The sequence below is a fragment of the Gobio gobio genome (assembly GCF_949357685.1).
Source record: "Gobio gobio genome assembly, chromosome: 17".
In the NCBI taxonomy this organism is placed as follows: Eukaryota; Metazoa; Chordata; class Actinopteri; order Cypriniformes; family Gobionidae; genus Gobio; species Gobio gobio.
In genome coordinates this window covers 9270903-9297639 of record NC_137110.1, presented here as the reverse complement: position 1 = coordinate 9297639, position 26737 = coordinate 9270903, and the positions used below count along the sequence as shown (strand labels likewise).

The window sequence follows — 26737 nt, the reverse complement described above, 5'->3', positions numbered from 1 at the left end:
TTTATTCTGACTGAAATGGTTACTGCAACAGACTGAACTTTAACCAATAATTATTACAAACAAAATAAAAAAGTATAAACATTTATAATCCAAGAATTAATTATTATTTTACCATTTATAATCCTTTTTTTATTATTTGATATTTTTGTTTATAAATTTGTCTTCATTTATTTAACAAATGTTATAATGTTATTACTTTATATCTATAGTACAATAGCAGATAATGATACTAAAGCTTTATTCAGTTCATTAGTATTTAAACCAGCATGGAAATTCCGTCGTGAACAATCCAAATCCACAGCAAAAATAAACCCCAAATATTATGATAATGCCGTTTACCTTAAACAGTCGGAGGATATTAGCCACCATTATAGACACGGAACTGGATGACGCTCCAATGACACCCACCACCCTTTCTGGCTTGGTAATGATGGGCGATCCACCACCTTGGCACTTCACATCCGTGCCGTCCTTTTCGATGAGCGCCTGGACAAAAGTAAGAGACTGCTCCAGAGCGTGAGTGTCCCGTGAGCACGTGTCCAGAATGCGGGCGCCCAGCGTGATGTTCGGGAGCAGTTCATGGTCATTGTTGATGCGGTCCAACGCAAAGAGCATAGCTTCCAGACGATGGATCCCCTTTTCCTTTTTTAGCTCACCGCAGGGTTTGCCCTCGTGACCCCGGGCGTGAACTGGAAACAGGCCGCCCAATGAAATGTCCCCATCAATCCGGATAGAGTTTAGATGCGTGTGGCCTGGGCCTTTGGGCTTTGCAGCCAAAGCAGTCAGGAAGAGGTAGAGAAGAACAAATGCTGAGGCCTGACAGCGACGGCTGGTCCATCCAAACATTTTGCCCATGGCTGAAGACATTGCAGCAAGCCTGTTTCTACTCAAGCGTGCCTATTTTTGGATCTGAGATGTGTCACAGCTGAATTAATGGGTCAATGGAGGCACCCTTTCACAGGGCACAATCTTTTAAAGTTCATAGTTATGTCACGTTGCGATGCATTTGTAATTGAATGGAATGCTCATCAGGTTCTTTAGGCAGCTTTCTAAGTCAATTCGCTTTATCTCCTGTCAAGGAACTTCCTCTGGAGTCCTTTGATGAGATTAAAGGTTAACCGTGCGTCTTTGGTCCCTTGCTCCCTCTAGATTTCCAATCGCCCTGTCTCCTAGTGGAGGAGGTTGGGGGTCTTGTGCTGCGAACACAAAGCTTCACCCACCTGTGTGCGCCTTCCTGGAAAAAAGATGAAGAAGAAAGGAATGAGTAAGCACCAGAGAGAGGTGATAAACTCAGATGTTTCTGTCAGTATGGGCATTGCAGCACTTGCGTTATTTTCCTTAAAATTTCCTTTGCAGCATCTTACAGAAAACAGCTTTCTCACTGAAACTCACTTCTCACATGCACCCCCTCTCTCTCTATAGTTTGAATTTAAAACGTTGCTATGGGCTCCCAAGGTCGAGAGAAATATGCTTTGGCTCCCACATGTCTCTTTTCAACATTTTGAATGAAGGAGCTGCATTCCAATGAAGAGTTCCTACCCAGAGAGAGAGAGAGAGAGAGAGAGAGAGAGAGAGAATTATCTATGTAATGTGCTGTTTTCGTTTTTTTTCGCCCCATCTGAAATGACAAGCTCTGATAAAGGAAATGAGTTTGGTTGATGAAAATTGTTCTGCACACACCGCATACTGACATAAAGCAAACCCTTTAATCTTTTCTCCAACGGTCACCGCAGGATATTTAAAGTTCCCGGAATGGATTGTTACTTGGTAACCTCGAGGTCATGAATTAATTTAAGAAATGAGATTTAATTTGTGTGACACTGATCTCGATGTGGGGACGAGTTACTTCCCACAACTTTGACAGACACTGTTATCATTACTCCCTTAATTGTTGCCTAATTGGGTTAAAATTTACATACTGGAAAATTACAACAGGTTTTTTTTTCTTCACTATGTGCATACATTTGAGTTGCTGAGACTTTTAAACACTTTGGGCTATATTTTTGCTAGTTTCAGCCCGACGCAGTTATCATTTTCACATCTAGCGCCACGTTGTTTAAATAGCAAATGCACTCGCTCCCATCTGTTCACCCATGGGAGTACAGGTCTAAAAATGAGGTGTGTTCAGACTAGTGGTGGGCATAGATTCATTTTTTAATCTAGATTAATCTCACTGTAATCTTGGAATTAATCTAGATTAAAATGGCTCATTTGAATTCTGCCGAAGGCATTCAGAATATGTGTGCTCGTGATCGTTTTTCTTTTTGTAGTTTGAATAATAAATAACTTCTGTCCCTTTAAGACCTGACGCACGCATTGACCCCAAACACTGTTCCTGTGAGCTGGTTACGACTGTGTTTATGTTAAAATTCACCAAGATGGGCATTGAGACATTTTTTAGTGTATTTGACCATTAATAAGCTGGAAAAGGAGCTCATTTTTGCACTTTTTGTATGTCAGAGGCGGCTTTATTACAGTATGTGTGTGTGCATTTCAGATGCGAGCACGAAATCTGCGGGAATTAGTAGAATTAATGTTATGTGCAACCCCGCGCGAAATTCAAACCGGTCACACCAATACTAACATGCTGTCATGAGGAAAAATGAACACCCGTTCGCCATGTTCAGAGGGTTAACCGGACTGAATGAGAGGAGAGGAGAGCGCAGCTGATATCGATACTGTAGAAAATCTCGCCCCCTACAGTGCGACTCGGCTAGGTATACATCCGCGCTAAAATATCAAGGTGAAAGTCATCATAGCTTGCGTAGTATAGACCCAGCTACCCACCCAACGTTGAGAAGATTAACGGCGATATTTTTTTTATCGCCCGATAAGAGTCTCACGTTAACGCAGCACGTTACCGATAACGGCCCACCACTAGTTCAGACCATAGACCGTAAAAAAATATGGACGACGCGACTTCATTGACTTCCGCTTACCATAGTTGAAGCTTTCGTAGGCCGCACACGGCGCTGACATCTTGGGACAGAGTCTGCACAGTAGCGATCTCGGGACCGGAGTTGCGCAGTAGAGAACAGGAAGTAGAGGCGCGATTATCAAAAGCCCACCCACACTCAAATGCAGAACAATTAATTATGATGGTGTGAAATAAACAGTTATGGAAATGTAGAAATGAAAGCTAAAGCTCCAATCTCCTCCCAAAAATCCCGAAAAAAGTCCGTTAGTGCCTCAGTGACAACTTCACTCAGAGAAACCGTCAATCTCAGCTGTCAATCATGACGTCACACCCCCGTTTTTACAGCATCAAACAAACTAAAACTAAACTTATTTAAAAAATGAACTCTTGAAATGAAATCATCGTGATAAAAACTGCCTAAAATGACAGAAACCATCTTTTGGAAACAATTATTTGAAGTGTAATTGAATTGTTCAGTTTGTCTCGTGTCCATTTGAATACATGGAGGGGTGGAGTTTATGAGCTATACTGGGACCGGCCACCGGGGGGGGGCGATCGAGGCGCGGAAGCTTCAGTTTCTGAGAGGAGCACTACAGGCTTGGTTCAGACGCATTGTTAACACATTGCTATTTTGAGGCAACTGAAATCGTCTGCGCCATTGACCAACAAGAAAATAAAAGGATTCCTCTCTGGAGAAGCATTCAGTCTTTCCACTCGCAAATTCCGTCATGTAAATATCGAATCCGCTATGGTGCAAGCGCAACTGGCTTTTAAAGGGAATGGGAGATAAGACTCTGATTGGTTTATTGCGCGTTACGCCTAAAACACACCCATGACTCATTAAGAGACTGGGTACAAACCTTTTGGACCATGCGCCTGGCTCGCCAACCGTTTTTTCCAACATTAAACTAGCAAAAGTGCATTCAGAAACGCCCTAAGTGCACCTGTGCCATGCTCTTTAGACCATTCGCTCAGATCAGTAAAATAGGGCCCTTTGTTTTAATGGTGATTGTCAAATACGCCAAATTGATCTAGCTATATTTTAAATGCCTACACAGTATCGTTATCATGCACCATCATGATTCACTGCTTGACTTGTTTTCACCTCCTCCAGCACACTCTTCCACTTCATATGTATCTTTTTGTTTTTGTCAGAATCAATTTCTATGTACAGTACTGTATATTTTTAAACGATCGTCATAAAATGTAGTTATGTTCTTGCACACTGTGCATTTCCTTAAACACGGATGCAGTTTAAACAATTATTTTCAAGCCTTGATCTCTGCAAATCTCTTTTTGCACCGTTTTGTTCACCTCACTTATTTACAAGGTGACAGAAAAAAAGCTCAGAAATTCTCTTTTATGCCTTTGTAAGTTCCAACTGACCTGCTCTCATTCTATCTAGTCTTTTTTTCTTATCTCTTCCCACCTCTTCCTCTATTAGTACACTATACACCAGCTCCACACTTCTCCTCCAGTGCACAGGCACTTCAAAGAATTACAACAGGTCTTCTAAAGTGACTATGAAATGCATTTTCAATGTTGGCAAATGTGCTTTGATATTAAAGAGGGAACTGGGGAATCCTTCCTCTGGGAACAGAAGTTCGTGTGAGAGACCACGGTGAGGCTTGAAGCACATGTTCCACTCTCCCACGCTCACAGCTAAGGGAAACATTGCCAAACACGTGAGCAATGGAACGCAGCCTAGATTCAAAGGTGTTTGTCTTGAATGATTTTCCGTTAGGTGTTGTTAACAGTGTTGAGGAGTAAGTAACTAAAAGTAGCGATTCTTAAACAACTCAACTACTTTTCGTTTATAATGGTATTGTTAAAAAACAGTAGCCTAATCTAGTATACCTAATCAAAACGCTATATTTTGTTCCACGTGCATCTAAAAAAATGCCTCTGTGTTTAGCTTGGCTGTAGCTTAAGTAAATTCTGAGTAGTTATAGCTTAGGAAGCTACAGCACCCAACACTGTTAATAACTCCCTGTGATTTTTAAGGAGAAGCCAAGCTTGTTAGGTGGCTGTTGACCCATATGAAGCTGTCAGCATGATCTGCGATCATTGCTGTGATTTGCGGGGAGTGTCAGTCCTACCACAGAAGTTAATTTAATTCATTAGTTAAAGTTAATTGACACTGCATGGCTGTCTGAGGACGTAATGGAGATATAATAAGCGCAGAGAGTTTCTATCAGCAATAGGCTTGGAACCGATAGTGGATAACAGCAATTAAACATTTTTGCTCTTTTTGAGGTAATTTTCAGTTATTTCCGATATGGAGTGCTAGAAACTGTTCGGCATATTTAATTTGAAAAATCAGAACTGTTGAAATGTTAAAACTTGATTGAAGTTCACATCTAGCTCTTGCCTTGTAAAGGAACCACTAAAATGGTAGAATTTGCTCCACCTTTAACACTTGTGTGTTTCGACAAAGAAAAATTGATTTGAGCACGTCAGTGCTATTTGACTACACTATAGAAAATGCAGCATGTTAAAACAGCACAAGTTGAGCAGTGAAAAAAATCATTTTTCAAGCCTTTCTTTTTCATTTTTTCACAAACAGACCATGAGGGAATCACCATTGTAGTCTTTGAACTATAAATGGAGCATCATGTAGATATGGAATCATACAGTACTATGTGTGTGTGTGTGTGTGTGTGTACTGTACACGTTTTTCTATCCTGGTGGGGACTTCAACTTGAATGCACATAGACACATGAGGACTTGTGTCACCGAGGAGACCGAAAATTGAGTTTCCCAGAAGGAAACAAGCTTATAAATCATACAGAATCATTTTTTTATTTTTTTTTTATGTAAAAATGCAGAAAGTGTTCTGTGATGGGTAGGTTTAGGGGTAGGTTTAGTGTAAGGGGATAGAACAGTTTGTACGGTAAAAAAAAAAAAAACATTACATCTAGAGTGCCCACAAGGATAGTAAACCAGATGTGTGAGTGTGTGTGTGTTTGACTTGTTTTCCAGTAAATAAATCATCTACAATTCCTTAAAACAAGTGTATTAAGTGTAAAGTGTATTAATTTTTATCTTACTGCACTGCCATTTTTTTTTTCACTTTTGTGGTTACCTTCTTTATACTAAAAACATTTCAAAAATCTCATCGTTCAGTAAGACAAAATATACTTGTATTAAAGATACATTCTTCAAAAAATATTATTATTATCTATTATTTTCAAGTAAACTTATTTTGCTCCAAGGATTTTTTTTTTATATTTTAACTAGAAAATTAGACAAAAAAAAAACTTTTTTGGAAAGGTACATAATGCTTTTTGTCGGTTTATTTCAATCAGAAAAATATGATCAAATTTGTTTTTAAATGTAAGTTATTAAATATTGAACTTTTAAAAAGCAATTTCGCTTAACTGTACACACAGATGTGTCAAAATTGTACCTTTAAGGGTACAGCAGCTTGTCGCTGGGGCAGTACCCTTAAAGGGACATATTGTACTCTATGGCAGTAGGACCTGGAGGACCCCCAACAGTGCACATTTTGCATGTCTCCTCAATCAAACACACCTGATTCAGGTCATCAGCTCATTAGTAGCTACTCCAAGACCTGATGTGGGTGTGTCAGACAAAGGACACATCCAAAATGTGCACTGTTGGGGGTCCTCCAGGAACGTGGTTGGGAACCACTGCTCTATGGTACTTTAATATACACCTTTTAGGAGTAAAAAAGGTACAAAGATGTCCTTTTACTGCCCCAGTGACAAGGTACAATTTTGACACCCTTTTTATCTGCATGTATAAGCTGTATACTTGTTGAGTTGTCATTCTTTTCTGCACTTTTTCACTTACATGCACTCTAAAAAAAAAGGTTCTATATGTTCTTGGCTCGTAATCATAGGGGAACCTTTTTAAGTGCTATATAGCACCAATCTTGGTGCTTCAGTGGTTCTTCAGCGGTTCTTCACCGGTTCTTTGACTAAGGTGCTATAAAGCACCGCTACCATATACAGAACATGTTAAGATATGGTGCTATATAGCACCAAAAGTGGTTCCTCTATGATTACGACGAATAACCTTTTTTTTTTAGAGCGTATACATGTACAGTTTAAAATATTTTACTATATTTTTGAGTATTCCTGTTCTTGCTTATTAATAAATGTTCACCTTTTGATTATTACTGTTGCCTGTGTTGTTGCTCTAGTAATTCTGTGTATTTTTGGTTGAGTCTCACGCCATAACTGGCCATTTCTAAGGTTACACACTCTCTGAATAATATTAGACAAAGACAAATACTTACTGAGGTTTTGAAATCGCAGCCCTCTAATTGGTGCTGCAAATAATGTTTATGGCATTCTGAAAGATCTGAATGTGTCTAAAGCTTCCCAAAATGCCTCCTGCAATTGGTCGTAGCACATAACTCGATTGCTAACCAAGGCCACATTAGAGCCAGTGAGCAAGCAATCATTAAATCCCTTTAGGAAAGGGGGGAATGTCTGGAGCAGACTTTCGCTAGCCTAAAAAGTGAAAATACTTTCAATGTAAACAGTTTTGCTTTATTTGACGTTTATAGGATGGAAAGACTGTCAAAACAACATCCACATACACAGGCAAGTACTCAAGGCATTGCAAAATCGTACAAATGAGCCAACAACCAGGTGCATAGGGGAGCGCGGGGCACAACCTAACGCGGGGTTAGTTGTAACACATATAGTTTAAAACTTTCCACACATGCCAGGATGACGAAACTTAGTGTATTTACTAGTTGCCATATCAACATTACTTAGAGAAAAAAATGTGCCAAAATTAAAAAATCTTTGGAAGATATTACTGAACATGTATTTAACCAAAGCAAAAGTAAATTTCTTACTTAAGTTTATTTTTCATCATGTTTTTTGTTTATTTAAAATAAGACAAATCTGATATTAATTTAATCTTATATCTGTTATTTAACAGTTGAGATTGTTCTTTAATGCTGAACTAACCAGCAGAAGACACGAGCCGCGGTTTAAATCCTAGTTGTGCAGGCGGGGCATGTTGTCACACTGCTTTACAATGAGCCCCTATAAGAAATATGCAATTATATTCAATACTTTTTTTAATTCTTTTGAGAAACCATGAGAAAAAACTGAATAACTGAGAGTCAATGTGCAGAAATTATTCATTATTATTATGTTTTTAACTACACTCTAAAAAAGGCTGGGTTAAATATAACCCAAGTTGGGTTGAAAATGGACTAACCCAGCAATTGGGTTGTTTTAACCCAGTGATTGGGTTATTTTAAGCAAACATTTAGCCTAAACGTTGGGTTAAAACAACCCAATTGCTGGGTCCATTTTCAACACAACTTGGGTTATTTTTAAACCAGCATTTTTTTTGTGTGTATGCTGTATAACTGTATTTAGCAATGTGTTTGTTGTCAAACTCATTTTTTAAATATTTTTAATGATTAGAAAAATGCCATTATTTTATTTTAAAAAGTTAATAATTGTATTTTATTGACAAAATGTTTTAGTTTGTATTATTTGATTACATTAGATAACATTTTAAGCTGTCATTTGGTCATGTTACAATGTACCCCACCTATGGGGCATGTTGTCACATTTCACTTCCATTCTTTCGGGGTAAATCTTGAAAAAAGTATACACTGTATTTAAGAAACAAAACCACATAATTGAACTAGACATGTGTGCAATTGACCGTTCGCAAAGACCTGCCCCCTTTAGTTACTGTTGCTATGTCCGACAAGCCATGGCGCTCTCACACCACACACGTTTTCACGTAGAGAAAATACATTGCGGAGCAAAGAGGATACTGACAACACGCCGACAGACAGGACAGAGCTAGTTACTTTTGCTATGAAACAAAGTCTCAACTTTGAAATTGTCATTTTTTTAAAGAAATGTAAACAATAAATACCGTTTTGTGGCTCTTTAATGTGTCATGATTGCTGTAGCGCCTCAGTTAAAGCTGCTCGTGAACCGATTATCTCTTCCTTGTAGTTCATTGATAAGCATGAAATAAACATGAATGAACACTAAAAGAAATGTTGATCAACCGCGGAAAGACGTCAGTAAACACCGTTTTTCCAAGACTGGACTACTGTAATGCTCTTCTAGCAGGCCTTCCGGCATGCACTATCAAACCCTTGCAACTGATCCAGAATGCAGCGGCGAGGGTGATCTTTAACGAGCCGAAGAGAGCGCACGTCACGCCTCTCTTCATCAGACTCCACTGGCTACCAATAGCCGCTCGCATCAAATTCAAGGCACTGGTACTCGCCTTCAAAGCAACCACTGGCTCTGCACCAATTTACCTTAACTCGCTTGTTCAGACATACACACCCTCCAGGAGTTTGCGTTCTACCAGTGAACGACGCCTTGTGGTGCCATACCAGAGAGGCATGAAATCACTGTCACGGACCTTTTCCTGGACTGCCCCCACCTGGTGGAATGACCTGCCTATCTCAATTCGAGCAGCCGAGTCTGTAGCCATTTTCAAAAAACATCTAAAGACGCATCTCTTCCAGCAGCACCTGACCAATCAAGAATAGCACTTAACATTCTATTCATTTTTCTGTCTGTCTAATTTATTTAATAAAAAAAAAAAAAAAAAAAAAAGACATCCTGTGTGTTCTGTGTTAGATTAACTGAGACTTGTTACAGCACTTGCATACTGTAGCCTCTGACTGTTGTAGTTGCTTCTATTGCTCTCATTTGTAAGTCGCTTTGGATAAAAGCGTCTGCTAAATGACTAAATGTAAATGTAAATGTAAGTTCAAATCCACGACAGTAATCTACTAACTCTCCTGACTGCTTTGTCAGACAAACCGGCCGATTCAGCGATGTGATTGGTCAGATCGCCTGTCAATCAAACTCCCGGCGAAGGGTGAATTAATGTGGGAAAAAATAAACTCTGAACCCCAAGTGGATTTACCATAGACTGTAAAAAATATGGATGTAGTGTCCGTGAAGTCACCCATAGGATTCCGAAACCACAATTTGTACCAGGCTGTAAACATGTTTTTTTCTGCTGTAAAGTTGGGCATTTTAACATGGAGCTCAATGAGATTCTGCTCCCTTCTGGAGCCTGTCCCTAGCGGCCAGTCGATGAATTGCAGTTTAAGGCCCTGTCCACACGAACACTTGTATTTTCAAAACCGCAGCTTTTTCTACGCTGTTTGGCTGTTCGTCCACACGCAAACGCTGTATCTGGTTACCGAAACCTCTTTTGTTTCCATGAGTCGAGTCTATGCAATGGCGGACATAGCTTTTAATAACCCTGCTTACAACGCTTATCACATGTATACAGATACATGCGCAGTTATCTCATTGTATTGCAGAACAGAGGTGCCAGAATGCAATAATAGTAAGGCAAGTGTGTGAAGCTATTACAGTCCACTTGGGCCCTGCCCCTGTGTACAGTTACCTGTCACTGAGTCCAAAGTAAAGGATCTTGTAGAAGGGTTTCACTGAGCCCATGGCATCCCTCAGTGCATCGGTGCCGTGGATGGGACCCATGTGAAAATCAGGCAGCCAATCATAGCGTGGTTTTGCGTTTTCATGTGGACAGAGATTTTTTTTAAACCAATGCTTGTGTGGACGCGATTGTTTTTTAAAACGGAGGAGGAAAAACTCTGGTTATAAAAATAAAAGCGTTAGGTTGTGCCCCACTCTCCCCTACTATGTGTTGCACACTGGATAATGTTGTCATCTGTTCCTTTTCTCAAAACACAGAGCAGACACAATGTTAATGTGGTCAATAAACAAAAGAATCACAAAAACAATACAGCACTGTAGCGCTCCTTGCCATCTCTAGATAGCCGTTTAAAGAGTTATGTTGTTTGTTCGGGAAATTCGGTAACTGCCAATAATGTTTTGCCTTTTTAAGGGCACTTATTAAAAGTTATTTCCATTTTCTGTAACCCTAGAGCACTGTATGTGTGTGCAAGATCTAGTATGCATACTGTAGAATAGCAACCTTTAGTCTGCCGCCCAAGGGAACCTCCACTTAGCAACAGGCTAATAAATCTTCGCTGGTGCAGTGTGCCGCAGAGAAATGGTATTGTTCCTCATATCCTATCTGATATCACACTCAAGTGTGTGCTCAAAGAAATATTAGATATGGCAATTATAAATAGCGCTAATGAGATCATTATCTGTTTCTCATAATGCAGTACATATTCAAGGGTTGTATTTGACACCTCCAAGACTCTTAATGCTAAGCCATTGCTGTTGTAAAAGGACAATTACTTATCATGCACAGCAAAATTAAAGCACAAATTGCCGTCTCACTGGGAATGTTTTTACAGTGAACATATTCCTGATCAAATTAACCCATCTGCACAGTCTCGGGGAAAGACACGTGCAAAAAAAGCTGCAGAATTTGGATCACACCGCGGCCGCCCACACATGCCATTCACGGGTTTCTTTTTTAAAGCACCTCCTTGTCTCGGTTTCTTTAAGCGTGTTGGGCTGACACCATTCAGTCAGTTAGAGCTGTAATTGATCTTAAAGGAATAATCTCTTTCTCATCTCTTCTAGAAACAGGAGAGATGTGGGCCACAATGGGAGGAGGTGCCATGGAAGAGCTCCTATTCTGGGAGCTGATCCTTTGTAAGAAGACTGAAGGTGACATGGTGGCTTTAATGCACCCCCTTTCGAGCGGAGAAGTAATTTGGACCTGATCATTCACAGCAAATTCAGTTTAATCAATGTAGAGTGAATCAGGCAGGCTAAGGTCAGACTTATTTTCCAATTCACAGCTCAACTATATGGCTTCAGTTTGAGTCTGGGAACAGATAAGGGGCTTACACAAATAAAGTGATTGTGATTAGAGGCGAGATGGAGACGTTGAAACAGTGAAGAGACCGTTTCATTTCAGTTGTACACACTGACTTAGTAGTTCCCATCAATACTAAGTCTAACAAAAGCCAGTCATTAAAAATGTTTGATTTCTCAGGAAAATTGGCAAGGTTACGCTGCCAAGATTTACAAAAGAAGATGTTCATTTATGGTTTTGCACCATTTTATTGCTAGCAGGATCAAGGTCACATTTAATCCCAAACCAAAAAGAACAAATATAGGAAATTATATTTTACAAAAAGAGAAAATTAAGCCTTTTTTTTGGGAACATGAACATTTTTTGAATTATTTTCATTACAGTTAAGCAAATTTAACCCCTAAATTCTCATCCGAAATTACCTGGAACAATTTGTCCCAGGAACTTTTTCCCCCAGACCTGTTGCTGTCTGCGTTTCCATCGCGGTCTAAAGTACCGGGAAGATTAGTCCGGTGATGTAGGACTGCACACGACTTTCCAGTCCCCACTGGATTTCGTGTTTTGCAAATACACTTAATAAAGCCTGAACCTCATTGTCGGTCCATTGTTTGTATTTTTGTTTTGTATAAAACTTTATTGTTGATTCGAATATCAAACAACTCTTACTGCACGCACCGCAACTGACTTTTAGGTTTGAAATAAAATGCTGGGTGAGCTCAACCAATCAGCGCCCAAGTCTCACCCCCGAAAGTTCCTGAACTTTGAAAAAGTACTACCTCGCAAGCAGGGTTGTTTTGAGGGAGAAATTTTTACCCGGAACTTCATTTAGACCCTGGTTCCTGCGGTCGAAACACAACGAGTACCACCCCAAAGTCCCTAGTTCCTGGGGAAAGTTCCTGCGGTGGAAACGCGGCTTGAATTTTTATTAATTTGCATTATTTTCAACTGTGATTTACATTAGCCCCGTTTCCATCGAAATTACCCGGAACAATTTGTACCAGGAACTTTTTCCCCCCAGACCTGCTACTGTCTGCGTTTCCACTGTGGTCTAAAGTACCGTGAAGATTAGGCAAATTAGTCCAGAGACGTGGGACTGCGCGCGACTGTTTCTCCCAGTCAGCGATATAGTGTAAAAAATGTTGTGCGATACTGTCTGCAACAATAACACGTATGGAGGAGATGCAAGCAGCGCTGCTTTTGCTAGTTATGTATTGGTTTACTAAAGATGTAATTAAAAAAATTGTGGAAAAAAAGCTACAATCAGCTATTACGGACATTGACGGTGAGATGGCTGAGACAATGCGCGCCATCGGAACAGAAAGAGCAAGACTGATATTTACTGAATGCAGATCGAACCTCGCAAGACTTCAAAAGAAATGCTGGTTGAAATAAAATGCTGTGTGAACTCAACCAATCAGCATGTTCAGCGCCCAAGTCCCACCCCCAAAAGTTCCTGAACTTTGAAAAAGTACTACCTCGCGAGCAGGGCCGTTTGGAGGGGGAAATATTTACCAGGAACTTAATTTAGACCATGGTTCCTGCGGTCAAAACACACCAAGTGCCACCCCAAAGTTCCTAGTTCCTGGGGAAAGTTCCTGTGGTGGAAACACGGCTATTATATATAAAATGTTTTTTTTTGTTTTTTTCATTTCATGTTTTACATTTTACTATACACATACTTTGAATAAATACACCAATACAAACATACACATGCTGCATAATATTTTTTGTGGAAACTGATACATTTTGTATGTTGAATTGTGATGCATTCAATATCATTGAGAGAAATGATTTAAAATAGTAATCTTTTGTAGCATTATAAATGTCTTTACTGTCAGTTTTGATAAATGTAATGCATCCTTGCTGAATAAAAGTATTTTTTTAAAGAGAGAAATTATGTGGGTGGTTGCTCATGAACATCTTGATGGTCCTAAAAAAGGCATCGTTTTCTTTCTTTTTTTTATTTCCTTCTCGGAGTGAAAAATGACTGTTGAGATTTTGTTGAATCTGTGTTTTAAAAATATCAGAGCAAAAACACCTCAGGTTGAAATGACTTTCAAACATTATCAAGTAGGTGCAGGATTTGTTGAGCTGATTAGCTGAGCTGATGTTTACTCATTGTTTATGAGACCTAAATAATTCAATCAGGGAATTTGGAGCCACATAATCCAATGTATTTTAAACATCAGTTCCATCAGGTTATCTGAAAATAACCTGACTCAAGGCCTAAAGAGACTCCGCCAAATTGAAACACCAATGAGATAAACACAACATGTCAATTCACAAAGCTTTGTCAACTTTTCTATCACATTAGTGGAATAACAGCATATTATCACATCCAGATAACTGTACAGCCTACAACTGAAATTAGCTTTGGGATCAAGAGAGCACGTCAGGAAATATTGTTCGTTTGAGAGTTCCCTGAGGCTCCCTTGCTGATTTAGGCAAATACCACAAAGTTTTTTGGCCCAGGCATTAAAATGTTGCCACGATAAGCATTTTGTTGACTCGCTGACCTTAACGGCCGTTATTGTTGTCTCGTGATTGGCTGACAGATCTTTCAGCCATGCAGATCTCTTTCTAAAATACAGTGGACTCACAGCCACACACTGTACGAAGATAAGAAGCTGAGGCACTTAATATTTTACTAGCTGCCTGCTAGTGAGTACCATGGGGCTTGCACCCCGCCAAAAGACAAAGATAGAACTTGAATGTGGGATGTCACAGTCTCCAAAAAGCTTCGAGACTGCATGGCAAGCAATAAATCAGATCACACACATAAGAAGGTCAGAAACACGCTCTATGCTACCACAGAATATTCTCTTTAAACGATTCTTTTAAAAAAAGATAGACCCAAATTTGATAAAATATTAAATATTATCAAATTTGCATTTAAGCTTGATCTATAATTTTGTATTATATTTTAAGTTTATATTCAAATATACACAGTCATATAGACAGTTTTTCTTTAAAGGTCCCATGGCATGTATTTTTTAAATTATTTTATAATGTTTCCTGAGGTGTACTTAAAGTATATTGTTAGTATGGTTTTTAGATCAAAAAATGTCATAATTTAGAAATAAAAAGCATTTTTTCTATACTGATATTAGCCCTCTGGCTTGAATGCTCTGTTTCAAGGGGCGTGTCTGATGTGAGACTTCAGTGAAAACGCCCACTGTTGTGATTGGCTGACATCTTTGCATTTGAAATGAGTATTAGATTATGTGGCGGAGGGGGCGTGGTTTAGCGAGATCTGCGCACTGCCAGAGAGCTTGACAGACTGCATGTGGACCAGAGAGAGACCTTAGAGCTGGATAAAGATTGCTGAGAAAGTTTTATTGTGAGCGCGAGTTTATTTTGTTTGTATCTGTGAGTTCTGAATAAACACAAGTCCCAGTCACAGTCTTCTTCCTCCTTATTCTACGAACTTTGTAACATGTGGAACCCTCTGGAAAACTTTTACTACGTTTTTTTACCATCACAGCCGTCGAGCTGAACAAATCGTCAAAGTGTTGAATATAGCATTATTTTTCGATCTTTTCCCATCACATGAGAGGCTTGAGCATTGAGTACACAGGCAGTCTGTTGATCGCGTGAATGCAGTGATTGAGCCCGATCTCACGAAAATGCGTATAAATAATATGAGTGTGCAATCTCGTGGAATGTATATGCCAAAATGAGTTTTGGCATGCATATGGTACGCCGTTTTCCGAGTGCATATGATACGCACTTTATGGCAAAAAAGGGAAAATGAAAATGGACTAACCCAGCAATTGGGTTGTTTCATGCAAACATTTAACCCAACCGCTGGGTTAAAACAACCCAATTGCTGGGTTTGTCCGTTATCAACCCAACTTGGGTTGTTTTTAACCCAGCATTTTTTGAGTGTACAACATGTAAGTAACCATGTTAATTCTAATGCCTGATCCGTGACCAGTGATTTCTGATATGTAATGATTCATGTACAGTCAGATGTTCTTTGTCATTTGTCCGTAAATCAAACCCACTAAACGGTCAACTTCACATTGTTTCTCTTAGTAGGATGAAAATAATCTTTTATTTAAACTGTGATTAAATTATATATAGAAAGCGATCCAAAAAACGCTCTCTTTACAATCGATGGAGCTGTCAATCAAACAGTGTGAGTTTATCAGTGACTGAGTTCTGGACTCACACCAAAACTCACGTTATAACCATAGACTGTAAAAAAAATATGGACATAGTGTCCATGACGTCACCCATAGGATTCTGAAGAGCAGTTTTGAAGCGTAAAGTAGGGTCGAGCTGGCCATTGCCATCTTGGCAGCGCGTCACCGCGCATCACACCCAGATAACAGAAAATTAGCATAGAGGCAGGACGTAGCTGGAGCTGAGGTGACGTGATGACTAACAGACAGCAGACAAACGGCTATCCACCTGTCACTCAAAGTGACCACGCCCCTAATTATGCTTTATATAATGTAAACGAATGAGTTATAAAAAAAATGTACCCCCTCACCGTTGTCATGAACGGTTAAATTAGATATATAGACCAAAACCACAATTTGTACCAGGCTGTAAACATGTTTTTTTTTCTGCTGTTAAGTTGGGCATTTTAACATGGGGCTCAATGAGATTCTGCCCTCTTTTGGAGCCTGTCTCTAACGGCCAGTCAATGAATTGCAGTTTAAGTCACTTCTGTATGGGTTTTAAGAGAAACTGGGGGAGGTTGCCGCTTGGATTTAAGAAAGTCCCTCTTAATTTTTAATATGGATCTCTTATTTACATTGTGTTTGCACTGTTAGTTATTATGAAAGCATTCGTTAGTGTGCAGAAATCACGTTGTTATGATGAGATCACTGCATTCATGCACTCAACATGTCTGTGATTGGCTACAATGCTCATCACTGCAACCTTTCATGACACAATCTAAATATAATGCCATAGATCTAAATATAATACTATAATCAACACTTTTCACGATTAGTTAAACTTGAGAGTTGTAACATGCTAAAAGTTTTCGAGAGAGTTCATACTAACCATATAAAACATACTAACATTATAAGTACACCCCAGGAAACATCATAAAACAATAAAGCAATGCAGACAGTTTATGACCCCTTTAAAGAGAATCTTGTTTAGCCATGTAAAGATGAATGTCTATATATAACTGAGAAAAATGTATGAAATTTAAATATTGTACAAAATTACAGATCAGGCTTAAATGCAACAACAAATTTGATGATATTGAATCAAATATAGTCCATCTTTCTGAACAAGGTTGGTTTAAAGAGAATCTTTATGAGAAATTTAGTTAAACCAACCTTGTTCAGAACGATGGACAATATTTGATAAAATATCATTGCATACATATATACAAAGATATATTTTAATTTGACTTGACACATTTTTATGTTTTAAGAAAAATTTTGCTGAACTTCAACTTTGGTTGAAGTCAAAATTGTTGTATATTGTGTATATTTTCTGCTTTTCCACAGAAGTAGTTCGAAACTAAACAATATTTGGAAGACTACCGTGATCCTCATGTTGAATTGTTGACAGAAGCTGACCTGTAAGAGAAAGAGAAAACTGACTGTGTGTTCCAATGCCTGCTGTTGCACCCCTTGAGGAAACACTGAGAATGTAATTTCTTTCCACATAAGGGCCATTGGATTCATTGAAAGTTTGAACTGTGAGGCCAAAAACATGATGACAGTATGACATTTGATAAGAAGATAAGAGCCCCACCATGCTCTAATTGAATATTCTGATCTTTTTCCTCCAGGAAGATGGGAAATGGTCAACCCACAAAATTAAAGCTGTAAATATCTTCCAGAGCACATTTGGACTGGAGCGAATAACCAGATATCGTACAGCGGCAAAATGTCACAGACAGCTGTGGGAGTTCCACACGGCACAAACACACACAGCAATATCACCACGTGTTTGCTGAGGCCAGTCATGGGCGAGAATAAACAGATATCTAAAGGTTGGGTGTGAGATCCTATAGGGAACGAGATAAATGTCATTTCACATTTCCTTAACCTTTGCACTGATAACAACACCTGCCTGGGTTGGAATCATCATGTAAACGCTGACTTTTTTTTTTTTTACTTTATTGTCTAATAGCACGTTGACAGCACATCCTAGCAATGAAATTGCTGTTGCCTAACAAATAATGCTGCTGACAACGGACATAAAAAGAGAACATACTGCTATTAGATCTTGGGTTCATTATTAATAATTCATAAATGTAACTTTCTTCTTCTATGCTCCACAACATTTCTGCAATTAATTCAGCCTTTTTTAGCCATATCCTACACTTGCATGACAAAAATAATCAAACAAGATGAATTTAAAGATTTAGTTTCAAATGTAACACAAGAACTTGACATATTTGGTTAAAAGAGTAGTTCGCTTTAAAATGAAAATTACCCCATGATTTACTACCCCTCAAGCATCCTAGGTGTATATGACTTTCTTCTTTCTGGTGAACATAATCTGAGTTATATTAATACATATCCTGACGCTTCCAAGCTTTATAGTGGCAGTGATGGGTCCATTGAGTTTGGAGCTTAAAAAAGCACATCCATCCCTCATAAACTTACTCCACACCAGGGGTGGACTGGGACAAAAAAGTGGCCCTGGACTTTCTGGCACAAAGCGGCCCATCACACCCAACACACCTCACCATAAACCCACCAGCTCATTATACACAGAGCAATTTTAAACTGAAGCTATTTATAAAAAAATATGAATTATATTAATTGTTTTATTGAAATGCTTATCATACTGAATGACTGGCATACTTCTTTAGGTTATAAATTGTCTTTCCTGGGGCACATGGCAAATACTGTAGTATTTTTTTTATATACACACAAGTTTAATATAACTAAATTCAATACCTACCATAAAATCAGACCATATACCATATATATAATGCTATATATATAATGCTATGGTCTAGAAGACTTAGAATGTAGTGCAGAATGTGGACTGTTTTAGGGTGCCTTTCTAGTGGTTATAGTATCTAGATATCTGTAATTTTATGGAATGGAGCTCAAATAGTGGAAAAGAGTTTAAAAATGATATGGAAAAATACAGCATATTAAAATGATTTGTGAAGGATCATATGACACTGACTGAAGTGTGGAATAATGATGCTGAAAAGTCAGCTTTTACAGGAATAAATTACATTTTACAATACATTCTCATAGAAAACAACAAGGCCTATTGGAAATTGTATTAATATTTCTTATTTGTGGTTTTACTGTATTTTTGATCAAATAAATTCAGCCTTCTTTCAAAAACAATTTTTTTTTAAAACATTTTAATTATTTCAAACTTTTGATTACCAGTGTGTAAAATAATGCACGTGGACTAACTAGCAAATTATGTATTTATTTTAGTATATGACACTTTTCTACACGGCACATAGGCCTATATGTGAATATAGGCTACTTGAATACGAAAGTTGACAGTTTTACCATGTATGTGTAGGCTAAGGCTATGAATCATTTGAAAAATATTGTGAAATTACTGAAGAAAGCCTGGAAATAGAAAGACAAACATTCCCTATGACAGCCTATGCTGAAAACTGCGACACCTGCTACATTAATGTTTCTTTGTGCATTGTGTGACGAATAACGTAAAAGGCATTCAAATCTGAGAAATTCTAAAAAGTCAGCAGTAGCTAGTTTACATCCCTGGAAATTAATGTCCATCGCTTAACATTTTTAAAATCGTTAACAGTCTGGAAATATTGCTGTAGACTCGTCATATTCAGCTGTTTATCTTACCTCAGATTGCATTCAATTGCTGCGCTGCTCGGCTGCGGACAGTAAATCCCGCCTCCTGATTGGATATCGCAAACATTTTGACATTGACAAGCGCTTTTGCACCCCCTGAAACTGATCAGGCTAAATAGATTAAAGTTATGCCTCAGGTGGGCTGCGCGGACCATTGGTCTGGGCTGATGGAAGGATATAGGCTACGTAATTTTACTATATTTAGACTTCATATATATTTATGTAGCAATGGGCTGGCCCACATTGTCCAGCGGCCCACCGGGAAAACGCCCGGTGTGCCAGATGGCCAGTCCGCCCCTGCTCCACACGGTTCCGGAGAGTAAATAAATGCTTTCTGAAGTGAATGAGGTTTCCGGCAGACCACCTTCCGCATTCAACTTACGAAAAAGCATAACTGGTGCGACAAAGCCTATCACTAGAATGTAGCGTAAGCGTTTGAACTGCGAGAAGCATTACAATTTCTGTGTAAGTTGAATACGAAAGGCGGTCCACTGGAAGATATTTTACTTTATACATTTTATTAAATATGGATATTTTTCTCTCAAAACCCCATCGGTTTAGACTGGGTAAGCCCACCTTGATCTGCCTGCGATTTGATTTCACCCTGCAGCTCAGGCTGGAAACCTGTACATTCATTTATTCTGCTTCTGTGAACCAATCACAGACTGGCTTATCCACCTGGCGCGCTATTGGCAAATTTAACACGATGACGGATAGAGAAGCGATGGATCGATGCCCGTCGATTACGCCTCTTGTGGTCTGATTGTTTGAAGGACTATACAAATGCATACAGAGTCATTTTAATTATGCTAGTTGATCACGCCTCTTGTGGTCTGATTGGTTAAAGGGCTATCCAATTGCATACAGAGTCATTTGAACAATGCTCTTTTATCACGCCTCTTGTGCAGTAGAAAATACAGAGCAGACTGCCCGGACCAATGTTCAATCTTAAATTGAGCTTGGTCTGGTGATAGCCAGACAACCATTGGTTCACTTCAGAAGGCCATTATTAACCCACCGGAGCCGTGTGTACATTTATTATGAATGGATGTGCCTTTTTGAGCTTCAAACTCAATGGACGCTAAAGCCCTGTGCACACCGGGACGAATATCGCGAGCGCTTATCGGCAGCGTCTTTCAAGACGTTTTTCGGCGCATATTGAGTGTTCACACCCAAACGATTTTCACTGGCGATGCGCCCGGGTGAACGTGCAAATTCAGTAGATGGCGCTCCCAGTACACAAGCTGGTGCTGCGCACTTTACCCTTCTGACACCCACTCGTCACACAGAGGAAGAAGAAGAGAGATAGTATTTACGTGTTTGCAAAAACCATTCACACACTTTTTGCTAACTGGCAAGCAAGATTAGCAGCTCATCTTCTTCTTTGTCTACTTACTTCTTCTTCGTCGTATCAATGTGTGCTTGGCAACACTGTTTTGTGCTTGAGCGCCACCAAGTCGTGTTTTACTGTAACTTCAGCAGCTCCAGGCACGTGAACAAAAGCACCGATCTCATTGGTCGGCTAGTTTTTAACGCGCCGCATCGAAGGTAGTTTTTTTTTATGATGTGTTTATGCCTGCCGTTTTGCGCATCGGTGTGCACACTCATATTGGCGCCCTTTGTTTAGTCACGAGGTGTTAAATGTCGCCGATAAACACGGGCGAAAATCATCCCGGTGTGAACAGCCTTAACACTGCCATTATAAAGCTTGGAAGTGTCAGGATATTTAATAATATAACTCTGATTGTGTTCATCAGAAAGAAGAAAGGCATATACACATAGGATGGCTTAAGGGGGAGTAATCATGGGGTAATTTTCATTTTAAAATGAACTACTCCTTTAAGACGCTTTTTTATTAATTGTCAACCTGTATTAAAATATGGTGCTGGTGTGCAACCTGGTTTGAGTTTTAATTATTTGCAAATGAATTCCAGTTAGTCTTCTTTCTTGCATATATTTGCATGCTGAATCGTTATTGGTCTTCCTTTTTCAGCATTAACCATACTGTATAATAGACATCCATGTAATGTAACTTTAAACAAGTCTGGTGCTTTTACGCAGAAAAATCTTAAAATCTAAACTTACTTTAAAATGTAACACTTTTCTTTTGTGGCTTTGAGAGCACTGGCATTTCCTTCAGGAAGTGCAAATCTATCTGTCTTTGCTTTATTAGAGCAAACGCTCTTTTAACATCCTTTAAAATTTATCCATTAGAAGAAAACTAAAAAAAGCTTTCAAGCTGAATTTCAAATGAGGACAATGTGGTCGTGACATAGGCAAGGAATTACATTCAAAGCACATTTAGCACACGCAGTATAGAGAAACCCCCACATTAATATTTTCGATCAGCCATGCAGCACATTTCTTTCCTGGTGTCTTCAGATGGAAGCGGTACATGCACACTGAGGCGCACTTTGGCGCCACTAAAAGAGGGAAACCACCAACCGTCTATTTAAACTTCAAAGGGAAGCTGTGTCGGCTCTCTGATCCCAACACATTGGCACAACATTTGGAAAAAAAATTGCAAATGAGGACAAGAAACAACATCAAGCAGATGTGTTTTTCTGACATGCTCATATCTCTCTTTCTCTCTTCCACCCTCTCTCTTCAACTGTTCTGCAGGGGGAAAGAGGAGGAGCTCTGTAATTCTCATTGCAGAGGAGCCATGCACAGCAGGAAAGAAGTGAAGGGAGGGAGAGAGGAAGAGACCTCCAGACACACAAACTAATTTACTCCGCAGCTGCCTCTTCGACCGCAGGTATGCGGCAGTGAGATCACCACAGAGGTCTAAGGCAGAGGTGCTCAACCCCAGGAAACAGACTTTACATTGGACACAGTGCCGAGATTGCAAATTAAAAGCTGAATTTATATATTGATCTAGATTTTACTAGAGACAGTGCTAAAAATCAAGCACTAAATTTATTTCTAAAATATATGTCATATATAAATTCAGTGTTTGATTTTGTGGTAAACTGGTAATGATTTTGATATTGCATTAAATGTAAAATTTGTTCCTGGGGAGAGAGAGAGAGAGCGAGAGAGAGAGAGAGAGAGAAGGTGTGTGTGTACAGGTTTATATTACATTGCCAGCGGTCCCCGGTGAGGGAAATGGATTAATAAACATACTAAATTATATTGTTGTTGTTATTTTTATGTAGGAATGGAGAACGTTTTCTGTGGTGGGTAGGTTTAGGGGTATGGTTAGGGTTAGGGCATATAATAGTTTGTACAGTATAAAAACTATTACTCTAATGGAGAGTACCCACAACTATAGCAAAACCGAGTGAGAGTATGTGTGGTCCAGGTAAACCCTACGCTATGAAGACAAAATGTTCCCACAAAGATGGCAATATCCGAAATCCCCATGGGGACCAAAAAATGTCCCCACACATATTGCCATCTTTGTGGGGACATTTTCAACCCAACTTTTTTAGAGTGTATAAAGGGTATAATATATAAATGTTTCAGTTGTAGTCTTTAAAAAAGGCATCTGGCATGATAAACTGAAGCTGACCTGTAAGAGAAAGAGAAAACTGACTGTGTGTTCCAATGCCTGCTGTTGCACCCCTTGAGGAAACACTGAGAATGCAGTTTCTTGCCACATAAGGGCCATTAGATTCATTGAACGTTTGAACTGTGAGGCCAAAAACATGATGACAGTATGACATTTGATAAGAAGATAGGAGCCCTACCATGCTCTAATTGAATATTCTGATCTTTTTCCTCCAGGAAGATGGGAAATGGTCAACCCACAAAATTAAATCTGTAAATATCTTCCAGAGCACATGTATTGCGCATAATATTACTCATTCCTGCAGATTTTGTGCTTACACCTAAAGTGTGTGCACATAAAACCGCCACCTTCTCTTATACACACAAAATAATGTCAAAATGGTCTTGTAGAGTATTTACGTAAGCACAGTCAGTTATTTTTTAAGTGAACGTAAAAAGTTGAGAAAGAAAACGCTTGTGTAACAGTATAATGGATTCGTGTGTCAGGTCTTAAAGTGACAGCAGCCTAAAATACCTGCTGCCAAATTATGAGATAATATTAACGGTAACACTTTACAATAAGGTTGTATTAGTTAACATTAGTTAATGCATTAGTTAACATGAACTAACCATGAACAACACCTCTGTTCAGCATTAGTTTATCTTTGTTAACGTTAGTTCATAAAAACACAGCTGTTCATGGTTTGTTAATGTTTGTTCACAGTGCATTAACTAATGTTAACAAGATTTTAATAATTCATAAGTAAATGTTGAGATTGACATTAACAAAGATAAATAAATGCTTTATAAGTGCAGTTCATTATTAGTTCATGTTAAGTGTTAGCAACATATCTCTGTGGCAGTTTTTCCCCATGGTATCAATGTCAGAATTGTGGCCAGTGAAAAAATCACTTCACTTTGAAAAAAACGAATGATAATAGAGAAAAAGATAATGTCAAGCCCTGTTTGTGAGAGTCAAATGTCCTCACTTATATAGTGAAATATTATGACTACCGAGGAGGACATTTTCCTGGTTTTCACTTATTAGAAAGGCTAATAAATTGGCCAAAACATGTTTTCCTTCCATCTAATGGGTAGGTTTAGGTGTTGGGTTATGCCATAGAAAATATCATTCATCTGTGTAAAATCAGTGGAAGTCTATGCAATGTCCTCACTAATAAAATGAAACAAACGTGTGAGTAAATATGGACGGACGGACGGACGGACGGACGGACGGACGGACGGACGGACGGACGGACGGACGGACGGACGGACGGACGGACGGACGGACGGACGGACGGACGGACGGACGGACGGACGGACGGACGGACGGACGGACGGACGGACGGACGGACGGACGGACGGACGGACGGACGGACGGACGGACGGACGGACGGACGGACGGACGGACGGACGGACGGACGGACAGACAGACAGACAGACAGACAGACAGACAGACAGACAGACAGACAGACAGACAGACAGACAGACAGATAGATAGATAGATAGATAGATAGATAGATAGATAGATAGATAGATAGATAGATAGATAGATAGATAGATAGATAGATAGATAGATAGATAGATCATGTATTGTATTCATGTTTTTGACATGTGTCATGTATTTGACAGACGCATCAAAATACATTAGAGTTTGTGCAGACGAACAGCATATTCCCAGTCTTGTTTTGTAATCCTAATGTACAATTGCAGTTAGATTTTGCATTTAGCATGTTTTTTTGTTCTCCCCAGAACAGTTTTGCAAATAATTTTTGGGCCACAACCCAACAATTAAGACCTACTAGGATACTCTACAATTACACATAGAAACACACACATACAAATGCACCATGGCTTTGAATGAACTATGGGTGAAACATTTTCCTCAATATTTACACTGAAGTGCTCTGAGAGCCTCTTGACAAGCCACATGCTCATTACATAATCCAATCTCCAGTTCAGTTTAGTTAGGGATAATTTTATTTTGATGACACAATTATACGATTACCATCATCACCCCCAAAAAGCAATGAATTGTGAATCTTTTTTGAATAATTCTATTTAAATGAGACCGATTAAATAAATAAACAAAATAGACTCGTTGCGTATTACAAACTAATATCTTCAGCTAACAAAATAGTCATTTACCAGATGATCTAGGAACTAATCATATTTGTTTAATTGTATTTGCTTTTGAATTGTATTCCAGCATACTGTTGCTTAAACAAAGCTGCAATATTTTCTCCACGGTAATCAAAGTGCACTACTGCTGCGTTCAGAGCATATTGACTCATCTGTCAAAAGTCTCGGAGGTCTGCCATGCAGAACAATGCCCTCGCATCAATAATGCAGAATGCAAGCAGCAGAATGTATGTTGATGAACGTGACAAGACTCATCAATTATGCATTGGTTCTGACCGTTGCATTTTTCCACCTGCTCTTTTTGTACAGTAAGTGGTGGAATCCAATCGGTGCGCTGGGTACAAAGTGTTTTGATTCAATTGTCTGTTTTACATCACACGGCAAAATGAAAATACAGTTTCAAATGCTCAGCGGTCAATATTGCAGCATTTCTGTGTGCACCTGCAGCAGCTGTTGCACTCAAGGTAGGAGAGACGCGAATGCTTGAAAGCAAGCATTTCCGATAATCATGCCTTTAAGCACCTGATAAAACAGCACAGCTTTTTCCCTCAAGAATTAGCTGTGAGCCAACAGGAAAGTTTTGTGCCTTTGAACGTTTGTATGGATCCAACGCAGAAGGATAAGGAGGGCGTTGTTATTTTCTCAAGGCATTTGTTGCTGCACTTCCAACAGTACGAATTGTGCCTTTAAGATGTGCAAATTACTGTGAGTCTCTGCATCAGAATAAAGAGAGGAATGCTCTCATTAAAGCAAAAGGCAACTAATGAAGGAATGATGCAAAGAGGGAATCATCAAAGGTAATAGGATGGGTCTAATGAGAGCAAAAGAGCAAAGCAAGGTGAATATTTTACCATAACAGTCTAATTAAATGCCCAAGCGATCACCCTCAAATTAATTAACCTTATTATGTTACAACTAGTGACGAGTTGGTTTGTTTGGGTCTATCTGTCGTAGGTGGGAAAAATCCCTCGAGGCCATTCGTGAACATTGTCAATGTCCAGCCATATGTGACACTCCAATCAGTGTTACTGACAAAGATTACAATGTCTTTCAAAAAAGGCCATGTGTAAAGGCCCAGGTATACTTTCCACACAGCTTTCAAATGAGTATAATGACTCCACTAGACCTCTGAAGGTGTGTCTGGCACCAAGATGTTAGCAGCAGATTCCGACCCACTTTATATTAGGTGGCCTTAACTACTATGTACTAACATTTAAATTAATAATTTGATGCAACGCAATTATTGGGTACATACATGTTTTTACATTGTACTTACATTTTTAAAATTACATTTATAGTTACACTGTTGATACTTCCCTTATCGGGGATAGTTCACCCAAAAATGGAAATCCTGTCATCATTTACTCACCCTCATGTTGTTCCAAACCTGTATGAGTTTCTTTGTTCTGCTGAACACAAAAGAAGATATTATGAAGAATGTTTGTAATAAAGCAGACTCATACAGGTTTGGAACAACATGAGGGTGAGTAAATGATGACAGGATTTTCATTTTTGGGTGAACTATCCCTTTAACCCTACCCTTAAACTTACCCATACCACCACACCTGTCCATAACTTTACCCGTATCCCACCTCAATAGAAGTGTTTTGCAATACAATATGAACACAATAAGTACATTGTACTTATTTTTTTG

The 26737-nt window shown here is 39.0% G+C and overlaps 1 protein-coding gene across 1 annotated transcript in view; it reads right to left on the bottom strand.

The window, feature by feature from the left end:
- Nucleotides 1-26737, bottom strand: part of grm4 (glutamate receptor, metabotropic 4) — a 288386-nt gene that overhangs the window by 206030 nt on the left and 55619 nt on the right. Inside the window, exon 2 of the mRNA XM_079841186.1 lies at nucleotides 340-1234. Within this exon, the coding sequence (XP_079697312.1) occupies nucleotides 340-867 (528 nt within the window). The 5' untranslated portion in view covers nucleotides 868-1234. The remainder of the gene's footprint in view (nucleotides 1-339; nucleotides 1235-26737) is intronic.